We start from the raw sequence: 27,652 nt of genomic DNA, 5'->3' as shown, positions 1-27,652 counted from the left end.
CAGTCCACCCATCCCTCCATCAATTCACCAACCATCCATCTATCAATTCCACAAAATCAGATCATTACACAAAGTCTGACAACACAAGCCCACAGCAGAGCTCCTCCTACCGGGTGTGTGTGACGTGATGACGTCCGCTAGTGACGGCTCTGCTGTTGCATCCTGGTTGTTGTTCTCATGCTCCTGCAACCTGTCCACCATGGCAATTATACAGTTCAGGCTTTTGGCAACGTTTACCCACACCCTGTCCTGGAAGATAGTCACACCCAGAAATCCACAATCAGCACAAAAATAACAACAGCAACAGAAGCAAAGGATTGAACTCCTGCAAGAAATTTGGCTACTTAAGCAAAATACCAAATAACTGAAACCCCCATGTACACTGTAAAATCAAAGCCTCCGCTTCTAAAAAACACACAGCTTATAAAATCAAATGATAAACCAAGGATAAAATACAATGATTTAAATAAAATCTAATGAAATTAAAATAAAATCACAATACTATTTTAAAGAATGCCTTTCACCAGTTCGCTCATAATTCTTAAGACTTAAACAAAACCATATCTTAAAGGCTTACTCAGTAACATTTTGGTCTTTTTCTATTTTAGTTAATAATAATCTACCAACCATCCATTTTCGAACCTCTGTATCGAAAGGTGGGGTGAGGTGGGATACACCCTGGATGGGACAGTAGTCCTTGCAATAACAACAACAACAACAATAATAATAATAATAATAATAATAATAATAGATGTTATTGTTGCTGTTGTTGGGAGTGCAAGGAGAAATGTTTTCTGTACACATTCTTTATTTTTACCCTACCGCATTTTTAAATCCACTGACAAACTACATTCAAGCCTGGCTCCTTTCTCATTGATTGTAGGTTATCTTCTTTTTGTAAGTGCTAATCCACTGGTATCTGGAGTCCTTGAGAGGTGTAGATGTTCTATTTGAGTGAGGTAATTGCCAGTAATGCACTATCACCTTTTGCTCTGACAGACACTAGCAATCATTTTTTGACAAGCCCTGAGATCCTCTAAATTGTGTCTAACCAAGCCGGTTAAATGAGGTGAAATGGAAGTCATTTTCTGCTCTCTCTGAAAAAGCGCAGAGAGACAGCAAACAGCACTTGCCCACTCTTCCTCGTCGTATTCTGAGTGGTGGGGGATTGAATCCTGCCGCTTCAGCGGAGGTGGGCGATCCTGCTTGGGCGGGCTTTCGCTGCCATCCACATTGTTGCAAACCGCGGAGTGACTCTTATTGACGTAGCCAGGGCGGGCAGTGTAGAGCGCAAGCAGCGCGTTCTTCACCAGCTCGTCTTTGAGAGCGTGCACAAACTGCTCCGTCTGTGAACAAGGAGGCACTTAATCAAACAAGCTGTTACAACAAACAATTAAATTAGTCCTTGGCATGCTATCTCTGCAGCAGAGAAAAACCTTTGATTTGTAAGTCTGAAGATGTATTTATAGTCCTCATAAGGGTTCAGCGCTTAGAAGCTCAGAAGGGCTCTCAAGGGTAATAGTATGGATATCGCAGTAACAAAGCAGGATTCTTCTAAACCTAATTTCCATAAAATAAAATGGAAAAAAAATCTCTTTGTATCCTCTTAAATATGGTACTTTAATAACAAAGCTTGATTGACTAAATTTGTTAGACTGCCGAGCTAACTGGAAGGTTGTTCATCAAAATAAAGTCAGGGAATTTTTCATATGTAATTTTTTTTTTTGGAAATAAAAATATATAACTTTCTGTATTGACCTTTCCAGGCATGAATAATGGCAAAATGCCCTGCCTGGAATAATTCTGGGCTTTAGTATCTTAAATTTACTGAAATGTATTCAAGTTAGATGGCTGGCATCCACTCTGAGCTCAAAATGAAAGCTACTGTACATGACACAAAAAATGAGAAGAAAAAAGCCCAAGTGGGGGACACAGCAAAGTCATAATAATCAACCGATTTAAACTTGCAGGCTTATCTTCCCCATAAAATTTTTCAGTCCATTTATTATTCATGACAATTTCCAATGTCATTTAACAAAGCAATGAATAGTACTTTATAGGAACTGTCCAGCCCTCTTTAATAATCCTTGTTGAAAGTTCAACAAAAAGACACGGCTCAATTATTCTACAGTCTATAAATAATACATTAGGTCTTGTTTTAGACAAACAGACCAGAATTATCACAGCAGTCTTCACACATTCTTGATGTTTGACTGCTATATTAGGTCAACTTTCAGTTTGTTACACTGAATCTTCTCTGAAATCATAACAGGTTTCTGTAATGCATAATCATATTAGGCTATTGTTGTAAAAAGACATAAAAAATTGATAACATATTTAGGAGCAATAGAAGAGCAATCTTTCCACACTCTCTTCTCTTATTGGTCACCTTGTTCATGTGTACAGGGGTAAACTGCCCCTGGGGCTGCCCTAACTGTGTTGAGAGGCCGCCCCCAGGGGTAAATCTCACCCCAGCTCACCCTTGCTCTCTGCGTAAGACAGCCCTAGTCCTACAAAAGCAACCTTTTTTTAGCTCCAGGCAATATTTTTTTCCAAGTTGGACTTCATAATTTCATAAAGACTCCCAGCAGGACACAGAGCAGGAAAAACAACCTTGGACCTGCCACACTATAAAACTCTGTCCTTCGTCGCCATATTGTCTGTTTGACCTCCCTCATCAGCTGTGAGCTGTGGCTGATGATTTCCCCTATTGCTTGAAAGGCTTGTGGTAGATTTTAATTGCTGCTGTCCAGTGTAGTGTAAACAGAAGAGCAGCTGTACTCAGGTCTTCTTAAGGTGCTTTTGGCTCTTCAGGAAGAGTCATGTGACAGTGGGGAGTCTGAGAGCAGCAGCAGGGGAAAAGGGTCATGCCAACAAGATGGAGATGACAGGCCTAGTTATGGCAGTCAGTTTTAGCTATGAGAACAAGTGTGTAGGCAATTTGAAACAAACATTATGAAATTAGCCTACAAAAAGAAATCATTTATCTTTGCACTTGGATCTGCTTGTGCAAAGTTTCAGTTCCTGATGCTTCGACCACAAGACTTTTTCATTTTACTTTTCCTTCCTTTCCTTTTCAAATAAACAACAGAAAACTCTTTGTTTTGACTGACGCTGAAGTGGCAGTCGGCCTAATTAAAGTAGGCCCCATTAATAATGTGAAGGCCACCCTTTAAATTAAGCAGGTTGATTTCATGATTCTGAAGTGGAAGTGTTTTATTTTAATTTTCGTATTACAACAATTCCTAGATAAAGAAAAATAATTTCAGGTCATTTAGCCCTGAAGCAAAGAAAGAAGAGCCTCAAGCAAAAACACATCTCCATGAATTCAATTATTTTACTTCTATTGGGTTGAAGCACAATTGCATTAGCCTGCAGCGCAAAAACTTTAAACTAGAGACCATAATCTTAGTACTGGCCTTTAACATTTTATTCAATACAGCTCATGAAGCCCAAAAGAAAAAACTAAGGTGAGTAAAACAATAATTCAGTTTAATTTTTGTCCATAATAAACTAGTTCACCATGCAGTCTGTTGCTTTGAAGTTTCGGTCTTTTTTATTGCTGGCTTTAACAGAATTGCCCATTGAGGGGAAAAGGACAGTCTTATTTATAGTGCTTCCCAAACTAAAACAGCTGAGATGAATAATGGATGTTAACAGAAAACGAATAAAGTTTTACAGGAAAGTACAGTTTAAGACAGATACAGTATAGGCAAAACCAGCCCTTATGGTCCAGTTCTGCTATATTTGTTCCTCTGACGAGACAGACAGGCTTTTGTTTCGGATTCTGTCCTGTGCTTTATTTCTGTTTTTTTCTGTTCATGGAAACGCAAATGATAATAAATATTGTCTGGCAGACAAACAATGGCTTTTTTAAATTTGAACGCTAAGAATCTTGACATAAGACATTTTTCAAATCCTAGTGGAGAATAAACCAGCATAGGTCTACTTTATTTTAAATTAAAATACTTTACAGCCCTTCTCTTGTGATGCCATGTTTCTTTTTTCTACAGAACTTACTCCATTAGTGAGTACAAAATACATCATTCACTATCTACAGATGATCTATACATATAGAAAGTGCAGAAATGATGAGATGAATGTGACAATGCAAAACCTGCCTACCAATGTGAAATATATACAATTTTTTATGCTGTGAATAAAAAAACTACAACACACCTTACGTTTATCTGTACCTTTCTATTGTAAAAGGGTGCTTTATATAAACATGTGGCTGCAGATGTACAGGTTAAAAGCATACCAGAAGATTTCAAGAAAGAAAGAGATGTACAGTAGATAAATATTGCAGTGGAGCTCATAACAGAAGAGAGTTTTCTCTCAGTACTACAACCAATTTTCAGAAAAAAATGAGGTATAATGTCACAGAGAAATGGGAAAATTTTAGATGATGAACAGGAAACAGTGGATTTACTGTACTGAACATTTCACTGCGTTTTTTACTGTGTACAAAATTAACAGCATACCTCAGGCAAAGAAAAGAAAGTGCTATATTAATCATCATAAGCATTGATGAGGCCGAAGTGTTACAGGCATCAGAATCACTTAGTTAAACAAATGTCCAGAGCTTGATAGTATTGTACCAACTGTAATTAAAGAAAAGGGCCTTTAGACAAAACTCATCAGTCACTCAAAACAGGGGTGATACCTACTGTATGGAGTGGAAAATGGCTAATGTAGGCTAAAAGGGTGAGAAAACTGAACCTGATATTGACAATCAATAAGTTTACATTATTTCTTAAAGATTTAAAGTTACAGAGGTAATAATAATAAACGTTACAATTAGAACTAAATTTTCTTCTAGGGATAATCAACATGGATGTAGAAAAGACAGGTCTGCTTAAATAACTTGTTAACTTGTTAGGAGTTCTTTGAACAAGCATATGATACTGTATACAGTATATACACAGAGTGTGCAGTATACCATAGTATATTTAGATTTTCAGAAAGCCCTTGACAAAGTTCCTCATAAAAGGTGAATTCTCATATTGCAGAAGGCAGACATTTATAGAAATGCATGTCTTTGGAATGTGAACAGGTTAATGAAGAGAAAACAGAGAGTACACATTAGGAGGTAATGTAATCAGCAGGGTACCACAGGTGGAACCAGTTGTCTGTTATACTTTACCAATGGCCAAGACTCTGGAATAGCTAGAAAAACTGTCAGATTGGTAGACAATACCATTTCAGGTGGATCATCAAACACTGTAGAAGCACCAGATACATTTCAATAAAGTTTAGATTAAATTCCAAACCTTGGACTAACAAATTGAAGATGATATCTAATGCAGACAAATGCTGAGTGCTAGGTGTGCAAGTAGTACAAAAAGTAAATATATTTCCTTTGACAGTTTTTTATGACTTAAACTCCAAACAGTATTATTACACTTTATGTGATAACTGTAAGGGTAGCAACATGAGGCAATTAAAAGTGGTGGCATTTGGCAAATCTTTTGCCCCATTTTCTGCTTTGTAGGGCTTGGCTGGCATAAGAGTAAAGAACAATGAAGATAATGCTTTTCTTACTTTGTCTGAGAGTGTCTTCAAAGCCTCCTTTAGGGAGCTGGAACAGTGTTGCTGGGCTGCCTGCAGCAACTGGTCTGCGAGGCTGGATATGAGAGGCTGCAGGAGGCTGATGCTAGTGAGGACTTCCTTGGCCTTGGCTGTGTTTTCTGGAGAATAGTAGATGCACTGGTATGTTGTGCTGAAGCTGCAATTTCAGGAAAGACACTGAGGTGAGCCTGTGAATAACACAGAGCCCGACAGTGCTTAAGGCTCACAGAACAAATACAAATTTCATTCCAACCAATGTTTGTGAACATAAAGGGTTTTTTTTCTCCAAGCACCAGTATAAAGAATAAGCTGATCAACCACAATCCATCCTACAGAACTCTTAGTAAGTTTAGAGTGAGAAAACCCCCCAAAAATATTTTGATAAGGACAATATTTCCCAGGACAGCTTGCCTGGCCCTACCATGAGAGAAAAAAAAACATTCATTGTAAATATTAATTAGTTATACAAAGTGTGACTTATACACACAGTTTATGTTGATTTGAATTTTAAATAAGACGAAAACAATTTTACATGACTTACAGGGTGCTTAGAAAAATATATATTTTCAGCTTCTATTTTGTGTTCTTTTCCTGAGCTAAACCTCCCACTTTGTATGCATTTCTCATGTTAATATGCATATAAAGAAGGTTTATATCCACTACATGACAGATTTCTAGGGTTGAATGAATTTTGAGTCTCAGAATGTCAACATAACTACAGCACAATCTAGAAGGGTTGACAAAGGTCTACTTTTATTTCTTCTTTATTGAGTTGGAATACTGATCTTGCATTGAGTTAACAATTTCTGCAAATAATCCACAGGAAAGATATTTGACTTTTTTATGCACACACTTTCACTTCCTTGCAATCTCCAAAACAACACCTAATCATTTATTGTAATGTAGTCCTTAATTAGTAATGTAGGCTTGGAAGAGGGCAACCAAGAACAGCTATAAAATAAATGTATTTAATTAGTCTTTGTGCTCATTCAAATTAACATACAGTGCGTTATCCTATGTGTAACTGTCAAAGGGTGAGAAAAATGGGCTCAGGGCATAAGATCTTACTGTAAGAGATCAATAATATTAGTTTTCAGTAACCACATTTTCATTCATATCAGTAACTACACATTCACAATGTCGGCCTCAAATTATTTTATCACTAAACAACACCAAATGTGTGTTGAATTTGTGAAATCTTACTGTTACATGGAACCTCTGAGAGGTTGTTCTTCTGTTCTGTATTGTTTTCTTCTTGCTGTTTTTAACTTTTTACTTGTGGGAGCCTTGTTGATGTAATGTTGGTGTCTGATGTGGTTTAACAATGAAAAAGGAAATAAAATTCAGTAGAACTGAGTTTAGGGAGATGGCTAGTTTGCCTCTTTTGATCTTTGCGTTATCTATGAATTCATGACCAAAATTTAATCTTAGCAAGTTTCCTCCTGTCTTTTTAAGGCAAATGTCTAAAACTAAGCTTGTCAGTACAGAAGCAAATCTTCTTTTACCAGTAACACATAAAAGCAAAAACAGACCATACTAAAAAGAGTTTTGAAGTAATTACCAGACTTGACATGCCTGGTATCTTGACATGAATTACTGAAAACACAGGAGAAATAAAACACCTGGAAGCCTTCAACTAGAATAAAATCTGCAATTTTGTAATATATATGTCAAATCTATCTTAAAAAACTGTTTTAAAAAATGCAGAAAGTACATACATTGTCAATTTCTATTAAGACCACAAAAATCCTTAACTATAAAATGCAATCCTTAATATTTTTAACTATCTCATAAAAAACTACATAATGCTTCTCTAATTAACTCTCCTGAGAATCACCATATATTGATGTCTGATGCTAAGTAAAAACCAGACTCAAAAGAAAAAAAAAATTTATATGAAAACCAGTCCATACTATGCAGTTTTGTGAACCCTTCCACAGTGGGTAACCATTTCAAATGTACTGTACAATGATATATGCGTGATATTAGGAAATGTGTAGATTGAGACACTTTTTCCCCAAATTCTGCTAAATACTGAAAAAAATCTCATAGCACACAATATACTATATAGTATAATAAATTAATACTGTGCTTGGTTCCAACAGTAAAAGGTTCTGGTAGTTCAGTTATGGTGTGGGGCACATTTTCCCAGCATAGCTGGGGTGAACTGATTCCTATAGAAGTACTATTTAATGGTCCAGTTTGATCATCTTCACCTCCTATTGCTCCTGGCAGGAGGGGTGTCTTTCAGGATGACAGTGCCCCCATCCACAGAACAGGTGTGTTTTTTTAGTTTGTAATATTAGCAACTGGTAGTAACTGATATTAACACCTGTAGTAGGTGCTTTGTCACTGGTAAAAAACAGTCCTGTCCCTATTCCAAGATTTTCTCATTTTCTCATCAACAAACTTAATCCTAGCAATACTTTGGCTAATTTCTCCTCCTCATTCCAGGATCTTCTAAAACACTTTAAAAAATGGTACTGCTTAGATTCAAGTCTACAGTCGTCATCACAGACATACTTATGACAAAGTTGCAACTGTTAAATTACTGGACAATAGTAAAATATACCAGCAACAGGTGTAAAAGAAAGTACAGTGTACATGGTGAATTACTTGAGAGGTTGAGTATACTGCAGATGAAATATGAACTATCAACTTAAGTATTTAGAGCACACTTCAGCAGGAAATCAACTGATTTTTTATCTAAAAGCACTAGTATACAGAACATTTTACTAACAATAAACAGTTTAAATGAAAACATTAATGAATAAATCAGTATTTTTTATTGAGATGGAGAGTCATTCTTGATATGGCCTTGTTATAGGTTGTATAGGTTATTATAAACTGCACTTGATATAAATTGTTTTCCAGTTGAATTCAAATATATATGACAAACGTACTGTAGAAAGATTTATTTAAACATATATTATTGTACTAATAATAGAACTAAAAATGAAATTGTCAGTACCAGGTGAAGGTTTTAAGCCACCTGGTACTTACACCTAGAGATTTAAAACTGACCTGGTTACAAGGTTTTTAAATAGTGCGGGCAGAAGATCCTTATTCACATTATAATTAGAATCAAATCGGGTGCCAAGCAATTACAACCCACAGAAAACTGGTGGAAAAGTGATTGCAGCGCAATTAATTCAGTTTGTTGCTGGCTAATACTGAGATTTAAGGAGAGGGAAGACCTCGGGTGAGATACCCCACAGTGTGGACACGAAACAAGTTCTATGACCCGTCCCACAACTTCTAGCAGAATCTATTAACTAGCATTAACAAAAGCATCAAACAGTAACATTTCCCTTGATTTTCATAAATTATCAGTAAAAATTGGTTATGACAGTAATGAGAGGAAGAGATTCACAAGCCTCTGTCTAATTAACTGGCAGTCTCAAGTGCATAGCTAATTAATGCTGAAAAAATAAAATAAAATCTCCAGGCCTCGACTGACAGTCAACATAAGGAGAGTGAAACAAACAAAAAAAAAAGCAGGCAGATTTAATCAGGTTCAAGAAGAATCGTTTCTTATAAAACAGTTAAGAGACCTTTTCAAGGCAGCCAGGATGCCAATCAAGCCGTTGTTTCAATCACTTGACTTAATCTTTCTGAATAGACTGAGGTGTACTGCAATACTACATTTTCTTTGCCTGTCTCATGAGCAGACACATATCTTTAAATGAAAGACAGTTGTTCAAGAAATGTCTTAAGACAGCTTTTTCGGGTACTTAAAATATACACTATTTATAATAAATATTCTCTCTCTTTATCCACCCATCCACCTTCCTAGCCATCCATTTATCTTACCCTGTCTGTCTAACCTGTTGAAGTCCTCCAACACTAATGATTCACAGAAGCTATATTATATTAAATGTCTTTTGTTCAGAAAATACCCACAGGGTTCAATTAAACACAAATTAAACCCAAGGACTCCTGAAACTACTTTTCCATGTAGATTAATCCGAGCTAGAAGCCAAGACCCTGGGTGTGAATTGCTTTTCAGACACAGACTTGTGGTATTGATTAACCTGATTGTGCCTCCCATCCCAGCCCATCCGTAAAGCTGAGAGAAAGCCAGGGCTCGCTTGCAGTGACATAATGGATCTCAGCAGAGTAACCCTCTGTAAATGAGTTCTCACATAATATCAGATGAACATAGAAATATGGGGTTTTTATTGCTCTCTCAGTAACAGTTCTGTGTGCAGTTTTGATAAATGAATATCATATTGAATTTCCTGGTTTTATATCTTTTTTTTAGCACTACAAAAAATGCTGAGTTCACCAACAGTTGTTAACAACTAAAGTAGCAGCAAGGCAGAGCCTACAACAGAAAGCATTCACCACATCATAAAAATTCCAAACTCTGCAATTCACTGCAAAGAGAGGATATAATGAGATAAAGTGCTTCACTCTTATTACTATACACAGTATGAAGACTGTCATCCATCCATTCAATTTCTAACTGCTTTATCCAATACAGAGTCACAGGGGAGCTGATACCTATTCGCAGTAAACAAAAAAAAGTACAAGGCGGGAGACTCCTGGATGGGACGCTGGCCGCTCACAGGGCACACACAGACACACACACACATTCACACCACAGCCAATGTTCCTGGGGCCACTTAACCTACCAGTCTTTGGGCTGTGGGTACCAGACCAGTCTGGGAAAGGACACAACCAAAAGGACTGAACAACAAGATAAAGGACCTCAAATGGATGGCCATGCACCAGAGGCTGGTGACCAGAGAGGTCCTCTGCAGACACTCACTCACCAGGAAACTGCATTGCCCCCAGCACATGTGTTTTGTTGAGGAGACACAGGAGCACATGTTCTGGGGCTGTCCCTTCACCAAAGAGGTGTGGGGCACAACACTATGCAGCTCCTGGGAGCGGCGGTGGTGCTCAGCTACCAGTACATCCTACTAGGGCTAGCACCGACTGGATTGGATAAAGGGACACAGCACTCTCTTAGGCTGCTGGTGTCCCTAACAAAACAAGGACTGTGGAACACAAGGAACATTCATCTGGCACAACACAGAGTGGGATGCGAGGGAGCTGGAGGAGAGTATCCTTGCGAACCTCAGAGGGAGGATGAAGTGCGATGTCACTAAATTTGGCTTCTCAATGGCGAAGGAGCACTGGAAGGGACCGTGGGCCCTGTACAGGGACTAAGAATGAAAAACCTGTTCCTTTCAGCTCCCGTGGAGGACTGGGCGGCTGCAGGTTCAGATCCAGGACAGGGAAAAGGCCCGGACAACAGCAAGTGGCAGGGCTTGGGACTTTGTTATTGTGCAAATCCAGCCCCAGCATTCACTTGCACTGACTGATAAAGGACAATCACCCTTTTTAAGAACTGTTGTAATACAGTAGAGATTGCATGACTTTGCAGATATCTGTACTTATCAGAAAGATGTCTGCAGAGGAATAGTTTATTTTGAGAGAAAAAAAGTATCTTTGGGCTGTGGGAGGAAAGCCGTGAATACTGTCATGTCCTGGGAAACTGAAGATACTCCTAAAGATTTAAAAGTTGCCACTTACTGCTTTTTGAACAAAACATAAAGCAAGGTGCTACAGTAATGAACAAATTGCTTTCAAGTCAAAAGTTGACAAAGCTTGGGAAAGATCTATTCACTTTTTGCCAAACAGAAAAAAAACTATTAAATAACCAAAATGCATTGGGTTTTCCAAATTTTATTTGAATTCCTGCAAAGCTGATTTTATGATTTACAATACAATGACCAACTTCATTTTCACATGAGCCAACTTTTCCAACTTTTCTTTAAAGAAGCCATGGAAGCTTAGGTGCCATATAATAAGTTTTAACTCAAGATAAAAAATTAATAAATCGCATTTAATCTACAACAGCTTCAGTCAAGTGACCATGCACTGAACTTTATAGAAAACGTAGCTCTCCCACAGTCCTAATGATGATAAAAAGCTGACTGGATGTGAAACATATCCTCGGGGAAACCACGTTATCACAAGTAAAAGACAGAATGAGAGCTATTTAGAGTGGATTTATTTTTGTCCTTCAGTTTGTCTAACATTGGAGTCCTAATAATTTGTAACTCTGATCAGATAGATCTTTTTAAAACAGAATGATGAGGAAACCATGGCAGTGAAGCGACGGTTAGAAAATGAAATGAAAGTAAGTAGGGGCTAACCCTGTCTGCTTGTGATCACAACTAAAGATGCAAATTGTCAAAAGAACCATTATCTGCCATTAGCCAGAAACGCATAGACCTTTCAACCTTTCACAGAAGCAAATTAAGCAAGCTGTGCAAATGCTGATTATTTACTGTAGTACTCACAAGATTGTGATATGACATTTTTTTTAGTAAGTAGGTAAAAAGATTAATATTTTCACACACATATTTTATATAATAAATACTAAACTAGGAATCATGAAATCCAAGTTAAGTGTATTGAAAGGCTTATTGAGTGTTTTACTCATGAATAATTTGTCTAAAATTTGAGGGCTTACCTCAACCCCATGCGGAGTGAGGAGTGACCAAAGGTGGAAATGGGGTGGAGTAGCGACTAAGAGATGTCTGTGAGAGAGGGAAGCGGGATTAAGTATAGTATTTATAATGTTTAGGTGAGATAATCACATCAGGGCTGATTACAAATTACTGACAGACAGGTGAGGCTGATTGAACTTGGCTGTTGTCATCCCTCCCGAACTTTGTTTATAAACACGGTTTCATTAAGAATAAAACATCCAAGAATTAAGCATATTGAAAAATATATTGAGCTTGACTGAGGGCTAAGATCCTGAATTACTGACAGCTGAAGCTGACTGAACTTGGCTGTTGTCATCTCACCCAAACTTTTGTTATAAACTCCATTATATCATACATACAAAGTATTAAACTGTTCCAGAACATTGTTTATATTTTTATTGCTTCAGATTTTTAATGGACATAAGATTGTTACTGCATGCAATTCAGCTTTGGGAAGAGAAACATTCATGATATAAGCAGATAATTAATGATCTTGCAGAATATAACACGAAGTAACTTGCTCAGAGAACGCAAGTACTGCTCTGTGTTCCAGACACTGTGAAATCAAATCTGGGCCGCGTAACCAGCAGGGTGTGACCTGGATTCTGAGACTCGAACCATTCAGGGAAAATGTCAGGGCATTGAGAATCAAAGATCTTTCCTAGTTGACAGTCCCTCATTTTATTTTTTTCTACAATGATTAAACCTTTCTGTCAATGTCCTTTAATGGGGATTCAAAGATTTACACCAGAAAGATATCAGAAGTCAAAATTTACTTAACCTACATTCCCCCAGCTCTCATCATCAACCAAATTCCAAATCTCTCCATTCATTTACAGACTTCCTCACCTCCCCTGGGATTCAGCTCCCAGATTTCCATCTCTTTGGACCCCATTTATCACCTTTTATTTATTTTGCTTTCCTTACACATATTCCTTCTCTTTCCCCTAATCACAAAGAAAGTTCACACATTGAACTTGGCTGTTTTTCTGCTTTCTTTTTATATTCCAGTGTGGAATTAACCTCTACAGGTTCTCATATTTAAACATCTGAATATGTATTTATATATACGAACCATCAAAAGTAACTTAGCATTGTAACTTCACCAAATGTACAAGGTTTATTAGGAAAACGATAAGGGAATGTAGCAGGTGTGCTGACACTTTATGGAACAGACATGGCAAAAGTAGTTAAAATCATTATGCTCATGAACAGGGAGGTGATCAACAGGAGGTCTAAAGTCACAGATTAAAACGATGGTTGGCCAACGATTTGGAAGTTATACATGGTGTATAGTACATCTGTGACATATACTTAGCACCAGGTTACAGACAGTTGCGTAATTCTGTGCTTTTCCTCTTTTTTTGCCTGATCATTCTCACTAATATTCAATGATTGTGAAACGAGTTTGGGATCCATTGCATTACCACCATCCTCGCACTCTGTAAGAAAGCAGTTTTTCCACAAGCAGCATGAGGATCCGCTTTGCCCTGCTGCTATGTTGATACATTAGGATGAGCGTCCACACCCTTGCAAAGTATTGTTACATGTGGTCTTTTTGATCGTAGCCTAACACTCATGTTCTCTTGATAGGCAGGTCATAATGGTTCATTTCTGTGTTTTCCTTTCTTGTTTCACCATCATTACATTCAGCACATTGCATCTCTTCATCACCTGCGGCCAATTCACTAATCAGGTGATTAGTGTTTATGCAAGTCGTTTAAATGTATCATGTTCTGTCATACATGAGTACTTCATCAAAAAGCATAATAATATAATAAACATATCCTGTGACCAGCTGAGAATCACCTCATCATCTGCTGGGATTGAACTCTTTCACTCCTAAACACAGTTCGTCAGTTCGTCCCAAGCATGTTATTAATATTGCTTTCAAAAAACCTTTAAAACCTTTCTATTTCTGTTATAACATGTTCACTTATTCATTATACTGAAGGATTAGTATCTTTACTGTAGATCAGAATTTTTAATCAGACCCATGCCACTGGCTTTTCCCGAATCTGCTATCTCGTACGGTTTTAAAACATTATCATTAAGAGTCAGTTCTGTTGCATTCCAGTCTATATTAATCTAAACCATCTGCTACCAATTCACAGTTTCACACTCACTGCATCCAAATCAGTTACCAACATGTTTAAAAAAAACACACAGGCTCCCCAGGCTCACTGGAGGCATTCAATGGTGTGTAAATGTCTGTGTCCCCAGATTTTGTGCTGTGAAAAAACACATTAGCTGTGAAACGGTCTGACACCATCCTTCCTTTTGTTTTTCAATAAAATTCCTTGCCATGGGCAGATATCTCTTTCAAATGAAATAACTCCTGGAATCTGGGAATAAAGGCATCCCTAAAACCTGTTTGTCACCATCAAATTCTATAGTGTTCTTAGTCACAATTTAAAGATAAGAATGACACAAGGCTTCCTATCTCTTCTTGGTCTAACTGATTCAGTATCTCAGCTTGTTCTTTAAGATGACCACAGGCTAAAATGAAATGAATGAAAACCTGCTCTGAGACATACTGCAAATCACTTGCCTTCTTATATAAAATGGCAAAATGTTTGGATCCTCTAAAGAAACTTTACATTTTGTGCTTTTTCATATAGTGGTTTTGATGAATGTTTAGTAATACACGTGACTCGTTAAACCTTATTAAGGCTAGAAAACGTGACACATCACCTAATTTTACTGTTGATACCTTTCTCTAGTTACAAGATGAAAATGAACAGATTCTCAGAATAATTCAACCACATGTAAATAGTGATGTGTACAGTTGGTTATCAATCAATCAGACCACTTTTATGTGAATTCAACTGTGTTCATCTTTTATAAACCTACTCAATATGTAAGCCATGAGCTTTTGATTTAGATTAAAAAGCAAAAGGAATGAACGAGACCAACTAATGACTAATGATTTAACAAGACCTTTGAATTGTTTTATTTGGTGTTAAGGAGGGCGTATTGCACATCCCTTTGAGTGTCGATACTTCTCTGCTCCCTGCCTCCTCTCAGCTACCCTGTCTTTTGTTCTCCTATGCTTTATCAGCTGCTGGTGTCCCTCTCCTTCACACTTGAAGAAGGCTTCACAGCTGAAACGTTGGGTTTCTTTTCTTTTCAGCATACTATAAACCTTTACCTAAAAGAGTGGCACTGTGTGTGCTCGGAGCCTGTGACTACTGTAACTTGGTTCAAATCCCGACAGGGGCAGGATCAACTGCATGCATGTACCCAAAATATTTAGAAACTCTGTGATTGTCAATATTTTCATAAATAGCCTGAAGTTGTAATTGTAATTTAGTTTTATTCTGGTATACTAAGCCAATATGCTGTCTTTTTTGCCTTTCAATTTTTTTAATGTGCTGTATATGTGACAGTATAGTGCTTTGAATATCTAGAACAGTGCTCATAAAGAAAACATTATTATTATGATTGAAGGCTCCACAGCCGAAATGTTGCGTTTTCTTTCTTCTCTTTTCAGCATGGAATAAACCTATTACTTGTGCCTCATTATTATTATCATCAACAACATCATTATCAAAAAAAATTGAAACATTCAAACCACTAAAATTTTAACACTCATTTTGGCCTCAATAAACACCCTTAGGTTAGTCTTGGCTGTGCACATAAAACCTTTAATCTGTTTCCCAGCAGCTACAGCACCACAGCATGCCAAAAAGAAGCATGTGAGTTTTTTTCCTTCACTTAATTCTACCCTTTTGACATTTTTATATCTCTCAGCAATACATGTTTGTCTGAATAAATCTTTAAATATACAGTACATCAGTGTTCTCCATTTGTTCAGAAACAGGACTTTGCGATAGGGATGTTTATACTATGGCTCGTGGACATTACACCCCAAAGAGTAAGAAAGAAATACCAAACAACATGAAATTAGACATTAAAATAAGTGGGCTTGGGGCTCCTTAGTCTCTCAATCAGTTAAGGTTTTTGTTTGAAAACCATGCTGATCTCAAATATTCATTTCAAGAGTGCAGCTGTGATGCCTGGTAGGATGCAACAGTCTAAAGTACTGTATACTGTACTTTCTCTCTTCATCTCATCATAACATCACTGCATAATTAAGTGCCCCTATTAAAAAGGGGTCTATTTCACTATGACACGTGATAACATGACGTTTATCATCTCAGCAGGACATTATTTGTAGCTTTCTCAGGGCACAGGGCAGCTCTTGCTAATCTTCAAAATAGCTATTATTATAGTATATCAGATTTGAAACAAGTGACTTGGACATACTGCAGACTGTTTCTCACCTGCCTAAAACCTTGTCCCAGTGTCAATTTTACACTTTCCACTGTCGTATTTTATACACTGCATCTAAACACTCTGGTTCTTGTGGCACAGTAACTCACTCGCAGATGTGATTTACTTTGGCCCTTCCCCTGATTTGACAATGTGATACTATATATCAATAAGAGCATATCAAAGGTTACAGATGGGCTGAGGCTGTTCACCCCATCTTATTCATTTGGTTTCTAGCAGCTTATTGATCTAAGGATCTTGTAATAAAATATCTGCCTTCTTACACATGGCTGCTAGTCGGTCATTGTTCCAAGGATCTAATTTAGACAGTTCTTGAAGGAAGCCAGGATATCAGCTTCAATGACATAGCTAGGTAGCAGCCTGTTCCAAATTGCCACTTCCCTTACTATGAAACAATAACTGCTTTCATGAGTCTGAAATAGCTTAAATACTAATTTCTATTTTGTTTCTAATTGTATTATCTGGTTTGTTATTCTCTTTGATCAAGATATCAATATGTTGAGGTGTATTTGTATATACCTGAAATTCAAAAGCTCTTTCTGTTACAGAAAGAATCTGTAATATAATGTAGGTTATAACAACAGCAGCACTATATGATTTTTCTCATGATGATAGCAGCAGCCTTGAAAGAAACTACCCCTCCTTGTTGGAAAACTCCAAGAAATATCCAAACAATAAAACAGTAATTTCCTTATGCTTCAAATTTTGACACCTGCATAGCAGCACTGTTCCTCTTCAGAGTAAAATTATTCAACATTTCATTTTTAAGTGAAGGTTGTGCAGGTAGGAAGTTTTGGGAACAGTGGGGGTTGTCTTGGTTGTTGTAGATATTCTGTCAACAGTACTGCTGGGGATTATTTTGTGAAAAATAGGAAGGCCCAAAGAAAGACCTCCTGATAGTGACTGAGCCCCCTATTCTGAATCCCTAACCGGGCTGGAAAATTAAGAATGCAGCAGTCACAATAACTGAGGTTCATCCTTCTCACATTGGGCTGATAAATGGGCTTTAAGGTTTTATTGCACCACATGAATGATCTCATATTGAAAAGTTCATTGCCCAGCAATATGTCAACTTTAGGCACTAATAAATATTGATTATACAATAGAGATACTGAGGATGTAGTACTTGTCCATTAACAAAAAAAAAGAATCAATGACCAATAGATATAACATACATAATACTGCAATATGTAAAAATATTGCCTTTTTATAGCAATTTTATAACGGCATTGCAGAAGTCACATAGAATTACTAAGGTAATCATACGAAAAAAGTAGTCTGTAGTTGATGTTTATCTGGCCAGAATATCAAGTGAGCAACTTTAATCTCCTTTCCCAGTTAAAAGAACAATGCCCCAGATCTCAGTCCTAGTGCTTAATGATGGAACTGTCATAATGTGCTTTGCCTTATCCTAAATTACCTTTACAATACCAGGAAAAAGATCAAGGCATTTGGGGGTCTGCTGGATTAGGACAAAATCTAATGAGCAAAGTTCAGCAGTTATTCACAAAAGCCATAAACATGGGTTTGATGCCTACAAACTGTTAAAATAATGTGTATATAGCACAGTAAATAAAACAAAACATAAAAATATATTCAAAATATAAGCACAGCACCTAATATTATTACATTGACAATTTTATAGAAAAAATAGCATAGTTAGCAGATGATACACTGACACAAAAGATACTTTTATGTTGACACCAACAATACAATCAAAGTAATTCTGATTTAGGACAGCAGTCTAATAAACAAAAGTTTGATCAGTTTGCTTGGATGTCATTGTTTTTACATTGAGTGATATATTCCTTTGGTTTTGAAACTTTAGTATATCGGAGCAAACCAAGGCGCATTTGTCCTCCATTGTTCATTACTGTATGTACTTGCAAAGATATTTCTAATGATTTAGAAAATATGCTGCTCTCTTATTCTGTCGTTACAATTTCTCGGTGGTTAAAAGTATGAACTGAAAAATATTTCAGATAATATCTAGACATTCTGGATGTACATGATGCAGAAAAGCACAAAGGAAGATCTGTCATGAAAAGAAGCACACATGTTCTAAGCAAAAGACCATTAAAATGATAACTGCATTTGTAATGCAAATAAAATAGGTTACATTTGATTTACTCACTTCTTTTTTTCTGCTTCAAATCTGCTTAGCAGTCTCTGAAGACCTCCATTTTTAAATCCCTGAAAATGGGCCGCAGGGGCTCCAACAGTAATGACATCATAAGCTGCATCTGAAAAAGAGGCAAGTGTGCTGATAAAGACTTAAGACATGCCTTTGTAAACATCTCACATACCTTGTTCAAGTCTAGTTAATCATCATGATGGCAAGCATCAGGAGACTGAAGTATTATTCCTTATCAAAGCAGTCAGCATGTTAAGCAAATGTTTGGCAGGTACTTTATAAAAACCCTAACAAGGTGGCACTTGTTTACATGCATTTGTTTAAATGTCACAGTTCTCGTATTGATAGTTTTACCACAAACACATACTAAGTGTTCTCACAAAGACAAAATAACCTTGTAAGATCTTATATTTTTATTATTAAAAAATATATTTTTAAACAATGGAACTTTGCTGGTCTGTATTTGAGGATGTTTTTTCACACCCAGTTCTGATCAGATTTAGCATTACTCACCCCATGCCATTACTCCTCCTCCAACAAACCCATTCAACAACAGAGTTGAAATCTCACTGGCATTTATAAACCGGGCAATGTGCAATGTTCATGTGCAAGGATCTGAACATGATAAGGCCTATAGCACCATATTCTGCCAGGTTGCTCTATTTGCAGTAGATATGGATTATTGAAACCAGTTGGAAAGATGCTGAAGATGGTTTTGTCATGCTGTGGTGATGTATGTCCCAATAAGGGCGATCAATAACATACCAGTGACCCTAACATATTCTAACAAATGAGAAATGGCTGTTGGGTGAATATTAAGCCAGTGTGCAACCAACTGCTACGATATTGCAGCATTCACCACCCCAAGTGGCTAGTTCTTCTCTGCAATCATCAGTCATGGCATGTTGCAAATGAATGGGGGAATTGATTAATGCGTTGTTTTCACAGGGCTGAGATACACACAATTCACATACAGTATACTGTGACATCTTCTTGCTAAATTATATTCCAAATATTTTGCAGAATTGAGTTTGTTGCAAACCGCTCACCAATTCAAAAACACCAGGAAATCTACACACAAAAACATTTTCCAAGGTGTTTATTTTTAATTCACAGTAGAATCTATCGCCTCATTTCCCTTAAGAGGATGTCAACGTGGTCTTATTCTGTCTCTCATTTTAAGTGAGACTGGCTAGATTAGACACTCCTTCATTTGAGTTTTAGTAGTAACCTTAGAAAACAAGCCTCAAATTATCATAGGTCCCATTGGCTAGGTCCCACAAGACAAGCTTATTTTTTCTCAAGTGGCACATTTAGTCAGAGTCTTGGCCAGGAATCAGTCTGCACCTTTAATGAGTCTGTTTTGCCCATACAACAAGCAGACACCCTTGGCAATTTTACTGTAACAGCCTCTTGTACACTGGCCTCCCTGTGATTCCCTGCTTCTGTCCAATCACAGTGGCCCTGTTTAATGATGGTACAGATCTATTTTGAAAGGGGGTAACTTTGTAAAGATACATTTACATACACCTATAAATTCCCCAAACTCTTCCAAAGTTTCCTCAGAGATTTAACCATTATGAGTTGATAAAAACTGTAACTACAGGGTTTTATACAATCTCAAAAGGATAACTTTAAAAATGTTCATAAGTGCCTTGCAATTATGTTAGCAAAGAAGAAAAGAGAAATAGATAATGAGATGTGGGTGGCCAAGAAAGCTATCATCACAGGCACCGAATATCTTATCAGTCATTCAGCAAGTTTACTGTACATGTGATATATATCACTATCCCCAGACCCCATTTAACTCATACTTCAGTCCTGCAGAGCTAGAGCACAGCTATTACTACCCTTTTTTCACTTCATGCGTTTGTTTTGCTAATCTGGGATCTAGGGAATATGAGATGACAGCTAATTGCATTTTAAAACGAGTTAGATCCTGTTAAAATGACTATATTATAGTATAAAATAGGGATGCACTGTGGAGCTAATCTGTGGAAGATTACAGGTCCAAATTTCAGATAAGTAACCATGTAGGTACCATTCAGAAAGGTACTTCACCTGAAATTCTCCAGTAAAATAACAAGCTACATTAATGCTGTTTTGAATACAAGCATTAGACAAATAAATATTAAAATAAACACCAAAAATTTTAAACTGAAAAGAAGTGAAAAAATGTATAAGTATATAAGTATTTGTACAGTAGCTGCAGTCAAAGAGCAAAAGTGATAGTTGTGTAAGTGAATTTATTGTTGATATCTAGCAATTAGTACTGTACATTCAAAGCTACTTGAGCTTAAAGCAGTAGTGCATGAAAATTGTATTAAAAAAATGGGAGTTAACAAAATTTTAACTGGATTTATTTTTACTGTTTTCCTTGACTTTTCTGCAGAAGAAAATACATTCCATAAACAATAGTAATATTTCTTTTTGAAAAGGTTTAATGTGTTTTAGAATACCCGGAGAAAAGGGTTGTAAGAAACTTGATCAGAACACTTGTACTACTGATACCTAATGTGAAGAGATGATAAGGTTGGTTATTTTCAGAACAGTCTCTTATTTCAGTGAATGTTCTCTCAAGCCTAGTTTAAATATTTAAAGACACCAGCAAAAGATGCTGATTAAATATGGACTTAAAAGAACATGGAAAGATGTTTGTTTTATACACATGGGACAGAGTGATATAAATTAAAAAGCTGCAATTTCTATTCCTATAGAGCCATTTACTTTCTATGCTGTAATAACTTTAAATACTGTATTCCTTCAGTAGTGACTTCACATTTCTTATCTACCCCCTGGTACTGCAGTTAAAAATGGATCTAACACTTCAGAATATGGTAACAAAGAAATAAAGATGATACATTTCAATCATTCATGTACTGAATAGTAGCTCTTTCTTCATCTTAGTTTGGTAAAAGTGAATACTGACAGCAGCTAAGATATTATCTCTCTTAAGGGAGGAATGGATAACTGATATTGTGATAATTTAGAAGAATTAACAACTGAATGATTCCAAAGTCCTTCAAAACAGAACAATCTATTCATTACAATGTCAAAATGAACACTGAAAGGGTTTTAAACATTGTTTTCCTTTCTACCGTGATGAGTCAAGCATTGCATGTAAGAGTTGCTTTAATGTTGCCTTGCATGTCTGTCAAAGGAGGAAAATGGATAGGAATTACAACTAAATCATCATCTTCCAGCAGCTAGAAAAAGGCTTATGGTTCACATTTTAACTGGAGTACATTCAAACAAAACAGATGAAATCATGCAGAAACATAATCACTCATTTTCATGACTTAGAAGAAAATCAAAATAAGTTTATGGGCTGTGTTGGATTAATTGAATGTAATGTGATATTATAAATAAAAGAAAAAAATAATTGGATATTTAAAGCAAATACAGTGGCTATTCAACAGGCTTATTAGAACAGCTCAAACTCTATTAAATAACATGTTTCTGTCGTAAATCATCGTTTATACGCTTGACTACAGAATAAAAACATTAAAATGAATTGATGATACAGATAAATGTATTATTTATATTTATTTCAGCATGCTTTATGGTAACAAAAGCTAAATATTTATGAAGCTTTAAATTTGCCCTCTTGTAGATTTTACATTTAAATTTACATTCTTGCAGAGTGTACAGTAACATAACATAATATATAATAAAAGACAAAGCCCAAATGACAAAACTTTTTTAAGTTAACTTCTTCAGAAATTGTCTAGGTGATTATAGCTTGAGATAATTGCTGTTTTTTTATCAACATCAATGATCACAGTAGAGCTTGGTTTCAAGGCCCATATTTTTTCTTCTTCTATCAATCAAACCACAAATATCTAAATAACTTTTGCAAAGGATGCTAACAGCTAGATGATATGATAAAATCTGACAGTTCTGCTTTCTGAAATAGTAGAGCTAGGGAAAAGCAATACCCTACACTGTTTCAGTAAACACTACCAGGCTTAATTAGTGCATTGTGTTCCTGTCTACCTGTGTTAATGTTCACCTGTCAGCTCCCTGATGACCTCTTGCTAACTATATTAGACTGGCTGACTTTGCACCAGGACAATTAGAGCATAAGAAAACACCATGCAGTAACCCTGGAGACCTGAACCCCAGAACTGTCAGTCCTTGTTACTTTCCATGGGGGCTTGATGGTTCTAGGTTGAGATGACAGTTTCCTGTATCTCATGACTGATATAAAGGCTGGCACTCTGTACTTAGGGAACTGGCAACAAACCTGTTGGGAAAGAAGACTTTAAGGTGCACAAAATTGACAAGTTGTGTTTACATACCCGTTTTCCTTGGGCAGCTAACCTGCATTCTTTGAGTGTGTAGATTAATGGGGATGAATTCTAAGTATTTGTCCGCTTTACTGCAGCTTGGTTTGAAAGATGACCCTTTAAAAAGAAGAAAGAAAAAGACCAAACTGAAATGTGTTATTTTTTTCAATTCTCTTGCTCATTACAGAGAAAGCAGTCAGTCTCTTGCCCTGCCAGGAGGATCCTCTTGGCATTGCTGTAAGACATGAGCAATAGTTCTTCTGGCAGAACAGCAAAATGCAATGTTTCATTACCCATCATACCCGCATTGTTCTGAGCACAACACTGGTTTTGTTTGTCATTTTTCATTTGTCCTTGTAAGACTGTAAGGAAAAGCTAAAAAAAAAGGTCTGAGTAAAATTTTTAGATTAGCTTTGTGTTACTTCATGTTCAATTACCACTGACCACACAGTATGTTATTGCTTAACTGAAGGATACATTACACAGTATTATTGCTTACACAGTTTCACAAAGTATACATAATAAGAGTAAACATTTCTTATCTGAATCTGAAAAATGGGAAAAGATCAGTCTGCAGTAATTATTTTAACGCCAAGGACAAACACTGCTGTTGATCTGCCATCTCCCAATATATTTAACAAATACATACTGCTATCAAGCCAAGAAAAAAAAAGTTTCTTCTTGAAGAATTACCCACAATTTCAGTAGCACTTAAGTACTGTACAAGACTTTCGAGTGGTTCTCTGTTCCATTCTATTCTTTTTTTCACATAATTAAAACAAAAGTTAATTCTCAAAGAGACCCCACAATGAATTACTAACATACCTTATAATCCTTTAAGCAAAGGATTTTATTGCACTTACAACATGTGCCACCTGCTACGTATTAAACACCCAATTAGAAATTTTAAAGAGAAAAAGAAGAGACTTTGTTTATAGCTTACAGTAATCGCCATCTGAGTGTTTATAATGCATTGACTTATTGCTTCAGCAATACTCAAAAGAAACACACATATATTTTAAAAATGACACTCTATAAGAAGGACACAACTTCCAAAACACACTGCAGTATATGCATGAATAAAATCCATTCCCAAATGTGTGTTGCACATCTCCAGTGTACATTCAATAATATTTTCTGAACTGAATGTTTTTCAGAGATATGGTGCATTTTCCTCAAATGTCATTGATTTTTATCCATTTTATTCACATATTACTTTAACTGAAAATAAAGATTAGGGGCATAAGTTATTTTCTTCCGTCTTAAAATACAAAAGCATTCCAACAATTATAAAACTTGAATATAAACGATTACCCCATGAAAATATCGTGTGTCAACTCATTGATATTAATTATGAATATAATTCATTGCAGAAAACACATTCTATAGAGTATAAAGAATAATAAGTATATCTCTCCTGTTCCCAAATCCTTCACTTTTGTCAAACTACAGAACACATATACAATGCTGGGTTTTTTACAAGAATTCAAACACAGGGTGTTACTGTGGTTTCAGCCTATATGTTGACCTTTGGAATTGCAGATGGGGGTCAGTGTAAACCATACAAAACAATGTCTAAGGGCACCTAACTCTCTGTTATCCCCGAGCTGAGTTGTAAAAATAGAGACAGAGTGGAGGAAACTATCTACATTGCGATGGCTGACGAGTAAGCCGAAATAATTCACTTCCTTTCAACATTGATCTATCCAAAATCTGAGACCTTCACAGGAGGCAGGCGCCGAAAGCACGGGCTGAATAAAACCAGGCTAATAACGTCGAGTGGAAGCGCCATTAGAAGATGCCATGATTGTAAGGCAATTTTCTTTTCATTCAATCAAGTCCTGTATGTGTGTCACACAAAACAAATTTCGGGTCATACAGCAGATGCAGGCAGAGAAGACGAATCTACAAGACCAAATTCCCATCTGTTTACCCAGGTGGTCTCTGGGTGTAAGGAAAGCCGGTTTTGCCACTTTTTGGAAAGCGGTGTTTCTTGGTACACAAAAGGAAAACAGACATGCCATCCCAGAACTCCCAGGGACCCACTGAAGGCTGCAGTTTTGCTTTAGATTGAACATACATCAAAATCTGTGTCAAGTCACTAACAGAACTAAAAGTACACTGCAGTTTAATAAAGGGGGACTATCTCATAAAAAAGTAAAGTGCACGCTGTTATATACAATATTGTACATTTTAAAATGTAAACTTCTAAACTTGACTAATTGTTTTCATACCATGAGCTGTATAATATTCCTTTGCAATACTTTTTAAGGCACTTACAAGAAGAAAGAAAGAGACAAAGAAATTGAATTAATATATGCTATTGTACTGTATGTATATGATTGCATTTTAGGAATTTGTAAAGTGCTGCAAATATGTGAAACCAGCCTAATGATGATTTTGGCTTCAGGGGTCAGTCTGAATATGATCAGGAACCGTAAAATATTATTACTAGATTTTAGATTCTATTTGCTGTGGAGAACTGCCTGACACTTATTCTATGCATCACATACACAGGCTATGACCACAGCAATTCTTCCAAAACCATTTTTCTTTCAGTTTCTGAAAACACTCAGACAACTCAAAAGAACGTAAGAACATGTTATCTAACTCAATCTGTTGTTCCCTGATTCTATTAGTCAAATTAGTCCATTAGTTTTATAATTTACCCAGGAACAATCCTGACAATCTTGACAATTATTTCTGTGACACTGAACAGAATTCAGAATGACGTGATCACAACAGTAATTTCCTGTGTAAATCAAGTGCAATAGAAGGCTCTATTTTGTTGTTTTCAATTATATGAACTAATTTTAAAAAAGGAACATACTGTACTAAAATATTATAATTAATATTTCTATTACCATCTTTATTACTACTATCATTTAATAAGACATATATTTGTGTGCCTGCAATTTTACCAGAAAATCAAGCCACTTCTTGAACATTTTTGCTGCTTCTTAATATAGCATTTCTTCTTTTGCTTAGCATACTCTTGATTAGGATTGATACAAAGGTACAGAAGAATATCTCCAAACACACTTGCAAGAGATGTGTGTGATTGAATGTTTGTATTGAACTCAGCCTGGCAAAAATAATGGCACCCCCTCCTCATGATTTTTTTTTAGCTCTCCTTAGGAGGGGGGTCCACAGTAAAGAGAATGAGAACGATTCATTATGATAACGAGCTGCTTTCTGTGGGATGAGAAAGAACTGAAGTGTGACAGAGCAGGTGTGCCAGAAGATGCTGAGTAAGTGTGTGTTTGGGTTACAGATCAGATGTGCTGTTGTGGCAGTAGCCAGCATTCCTAACACTTTTAATGCTTGAGTATAAAAGGTTTGTTACAGAAATTTAAAATCCAAAGATTTGTTTAGCTTCCTGTGTATGTGCCCTTTATTAAATCTATACAAATGCCATTAATGTGTATCTAATGAATTAGAAGTTAACAAACCTCTTTACATGATAAATGTACAGTATATGCATCAGCATAAATTGCCACGTTATGTGAATTATCCATCAAATACATGTCACAGAAATCCCTCTGCACGTCGGTACACATATGTCAATGCTTCATACAAGGTTATAGATGCCCAAATGAGGAAACGATGAAACCTAGTCCAAGAGCCCTTCCTGTAACACCAATTGGTCTCATCACCAATGAAGCTCAGATCTCAGAAAAGCTTCTTTCATTGTACGGAAACAGACAAAAATTCAATGGTGTGAGTTCCAGTGCCTGGGGTAACAGTTGAAGTGTATAGTGCTATAGCCCTTGCTGTGTGTGGGAATACATTGTCTTGTTGCATTTTAATGCCTATTGTAATTAGTGCAAATCTTGGGCGGGGCACTACTGCTGTATGCTTAAATAAGGTACTTCACTGGATTTGTTCCAGTAAATGCCCTGTTGAATAGAATGGGTCTCCAGGTCATCACTGTAAAATGAGTTTTCTTATCAATTGTCAAGAATGATAAAATAACAAAATAGCTAAAAACTTTTTAAAGCAAAAAATATACAGTATACTAATATTATATATACAGTATATTAAATTAGTATATAACATATTGCAAATCATACCTTGCTAGTATGCTTTATCATTTGTATGCAGAATTTATACAACTTTAGCCTACTGTATTACGATAGGTTTAAATATTTGTGTATGCATTAGTGTACTAAACGTGACTTAGAAACAATGTTTATAGTATAGTATGTTTATAGTACATGTAACCCTCTATTATTCCGAGCTTTGCACTCCCAGACAGAATGGCCTTTCTGTGCTCCCATCTGTTCCCTGGATAAACCTGTCTGAAGACTCTTGTTAGCCTATCTGAGGAATTCTATCCCCATTAACAGCTTGAGTTCAGCACATGAATATTTTAAGTATGGATTATACAAATAATTGTTGTACTTTGTGGTTTGGTCAAAATGGATTGACTTCCTGTATCATAAATTTCTCAGCCTAAAGAATGCTGCAGATTATGGTGTATAGTTTTGCGTCATTACAGAAACAGCAGTTACAGGCAATATTGCACTTTGAAAGCAATTCTGGATGAAGTCTAACCTATTTGTCTTTTTAAAAGCAACTAAAAATCTTTGTAGTGCACTCAGTTCACGACAATGTTATTCTGAAATTTTAAAACACCGTTAGGAAATTATATGAAAAAAGGCATCTTGTAACTAGAAAAATATTTTTAAAGTCAGAACTAAATAAGAAAGAAAGGTTCAAATTAAATCTACAGTGCCATGAAAAAGTATTTGACCCCTACTGATTTCCTCTATTATTGAACATTAATGACACAGAATTTTCCACGTCTTCAAACAAAATCTAACATTAGATAAAGGGAACATGAGTGAACA

The 27,652-nt window shown here is 36.3% G+C and overlaps 1 protein-coding gene across 12 annotated transcripts in view; it reads right to left on the bottom strand.

The window, feature by feature from the left end:
* inpp4b (inositol polyphosphate-4-phosphatase type II B) overlaps window positions 1-27,652 on the bottom strand; it is a 406,779-nt gene that overhangs the window by 46,301 nt on the left and 332,826 nt on the right. For all 12 annotated transcript variants that reach the window (XM_069188912.1, XM_069188926.1, XM_069188909.1 and 9 more), the window contains 5 exons: window positions 22,812-22,916; window positions 18,511-18,619; window positions 5,545-5,728; window positions 1,134-1,346; window positions 111-249 (listed from right to left, as the gene is read on the bottom strand). In XM_069188912.1, the coding sequence (XP_069045013.1) occupies window positions 111-249; window positions 1,134-1,346; window positions 5,545-5,728; window positions 18,511-18,619; window positions 22,812-22,916 (750 nt within the window). The remainder of the gene's footprint in view (window positions 1-110; window positions 250-1,133; window positions 1,347-5,544; window positions 5,729-18,510; window positions 18,620-22,811; window positions 22,917-27,652) is intronic.

The sequence above is a fragment of the Lepisosteus oculatus genome, chromosome 1, assembly GCF_040954835.1.
Source record: "Lepisosteus oculatus isolate fLepOcu1 chromosome 1, fLepOcu1.hap2, whole genome shotgun sequence".
Classification (NCBI taxonomy): Eukaryota; Metazoa; Chordata; class Actinopteri; order Semionotiformes; family Lepisosteidae; genus Lepisosteus; species Lepisosteus oculatus.
Note: the sequence above shows the minus strand (reverse complement) of the source record. Positions and strands in the feature narration are given on the sequence as shown.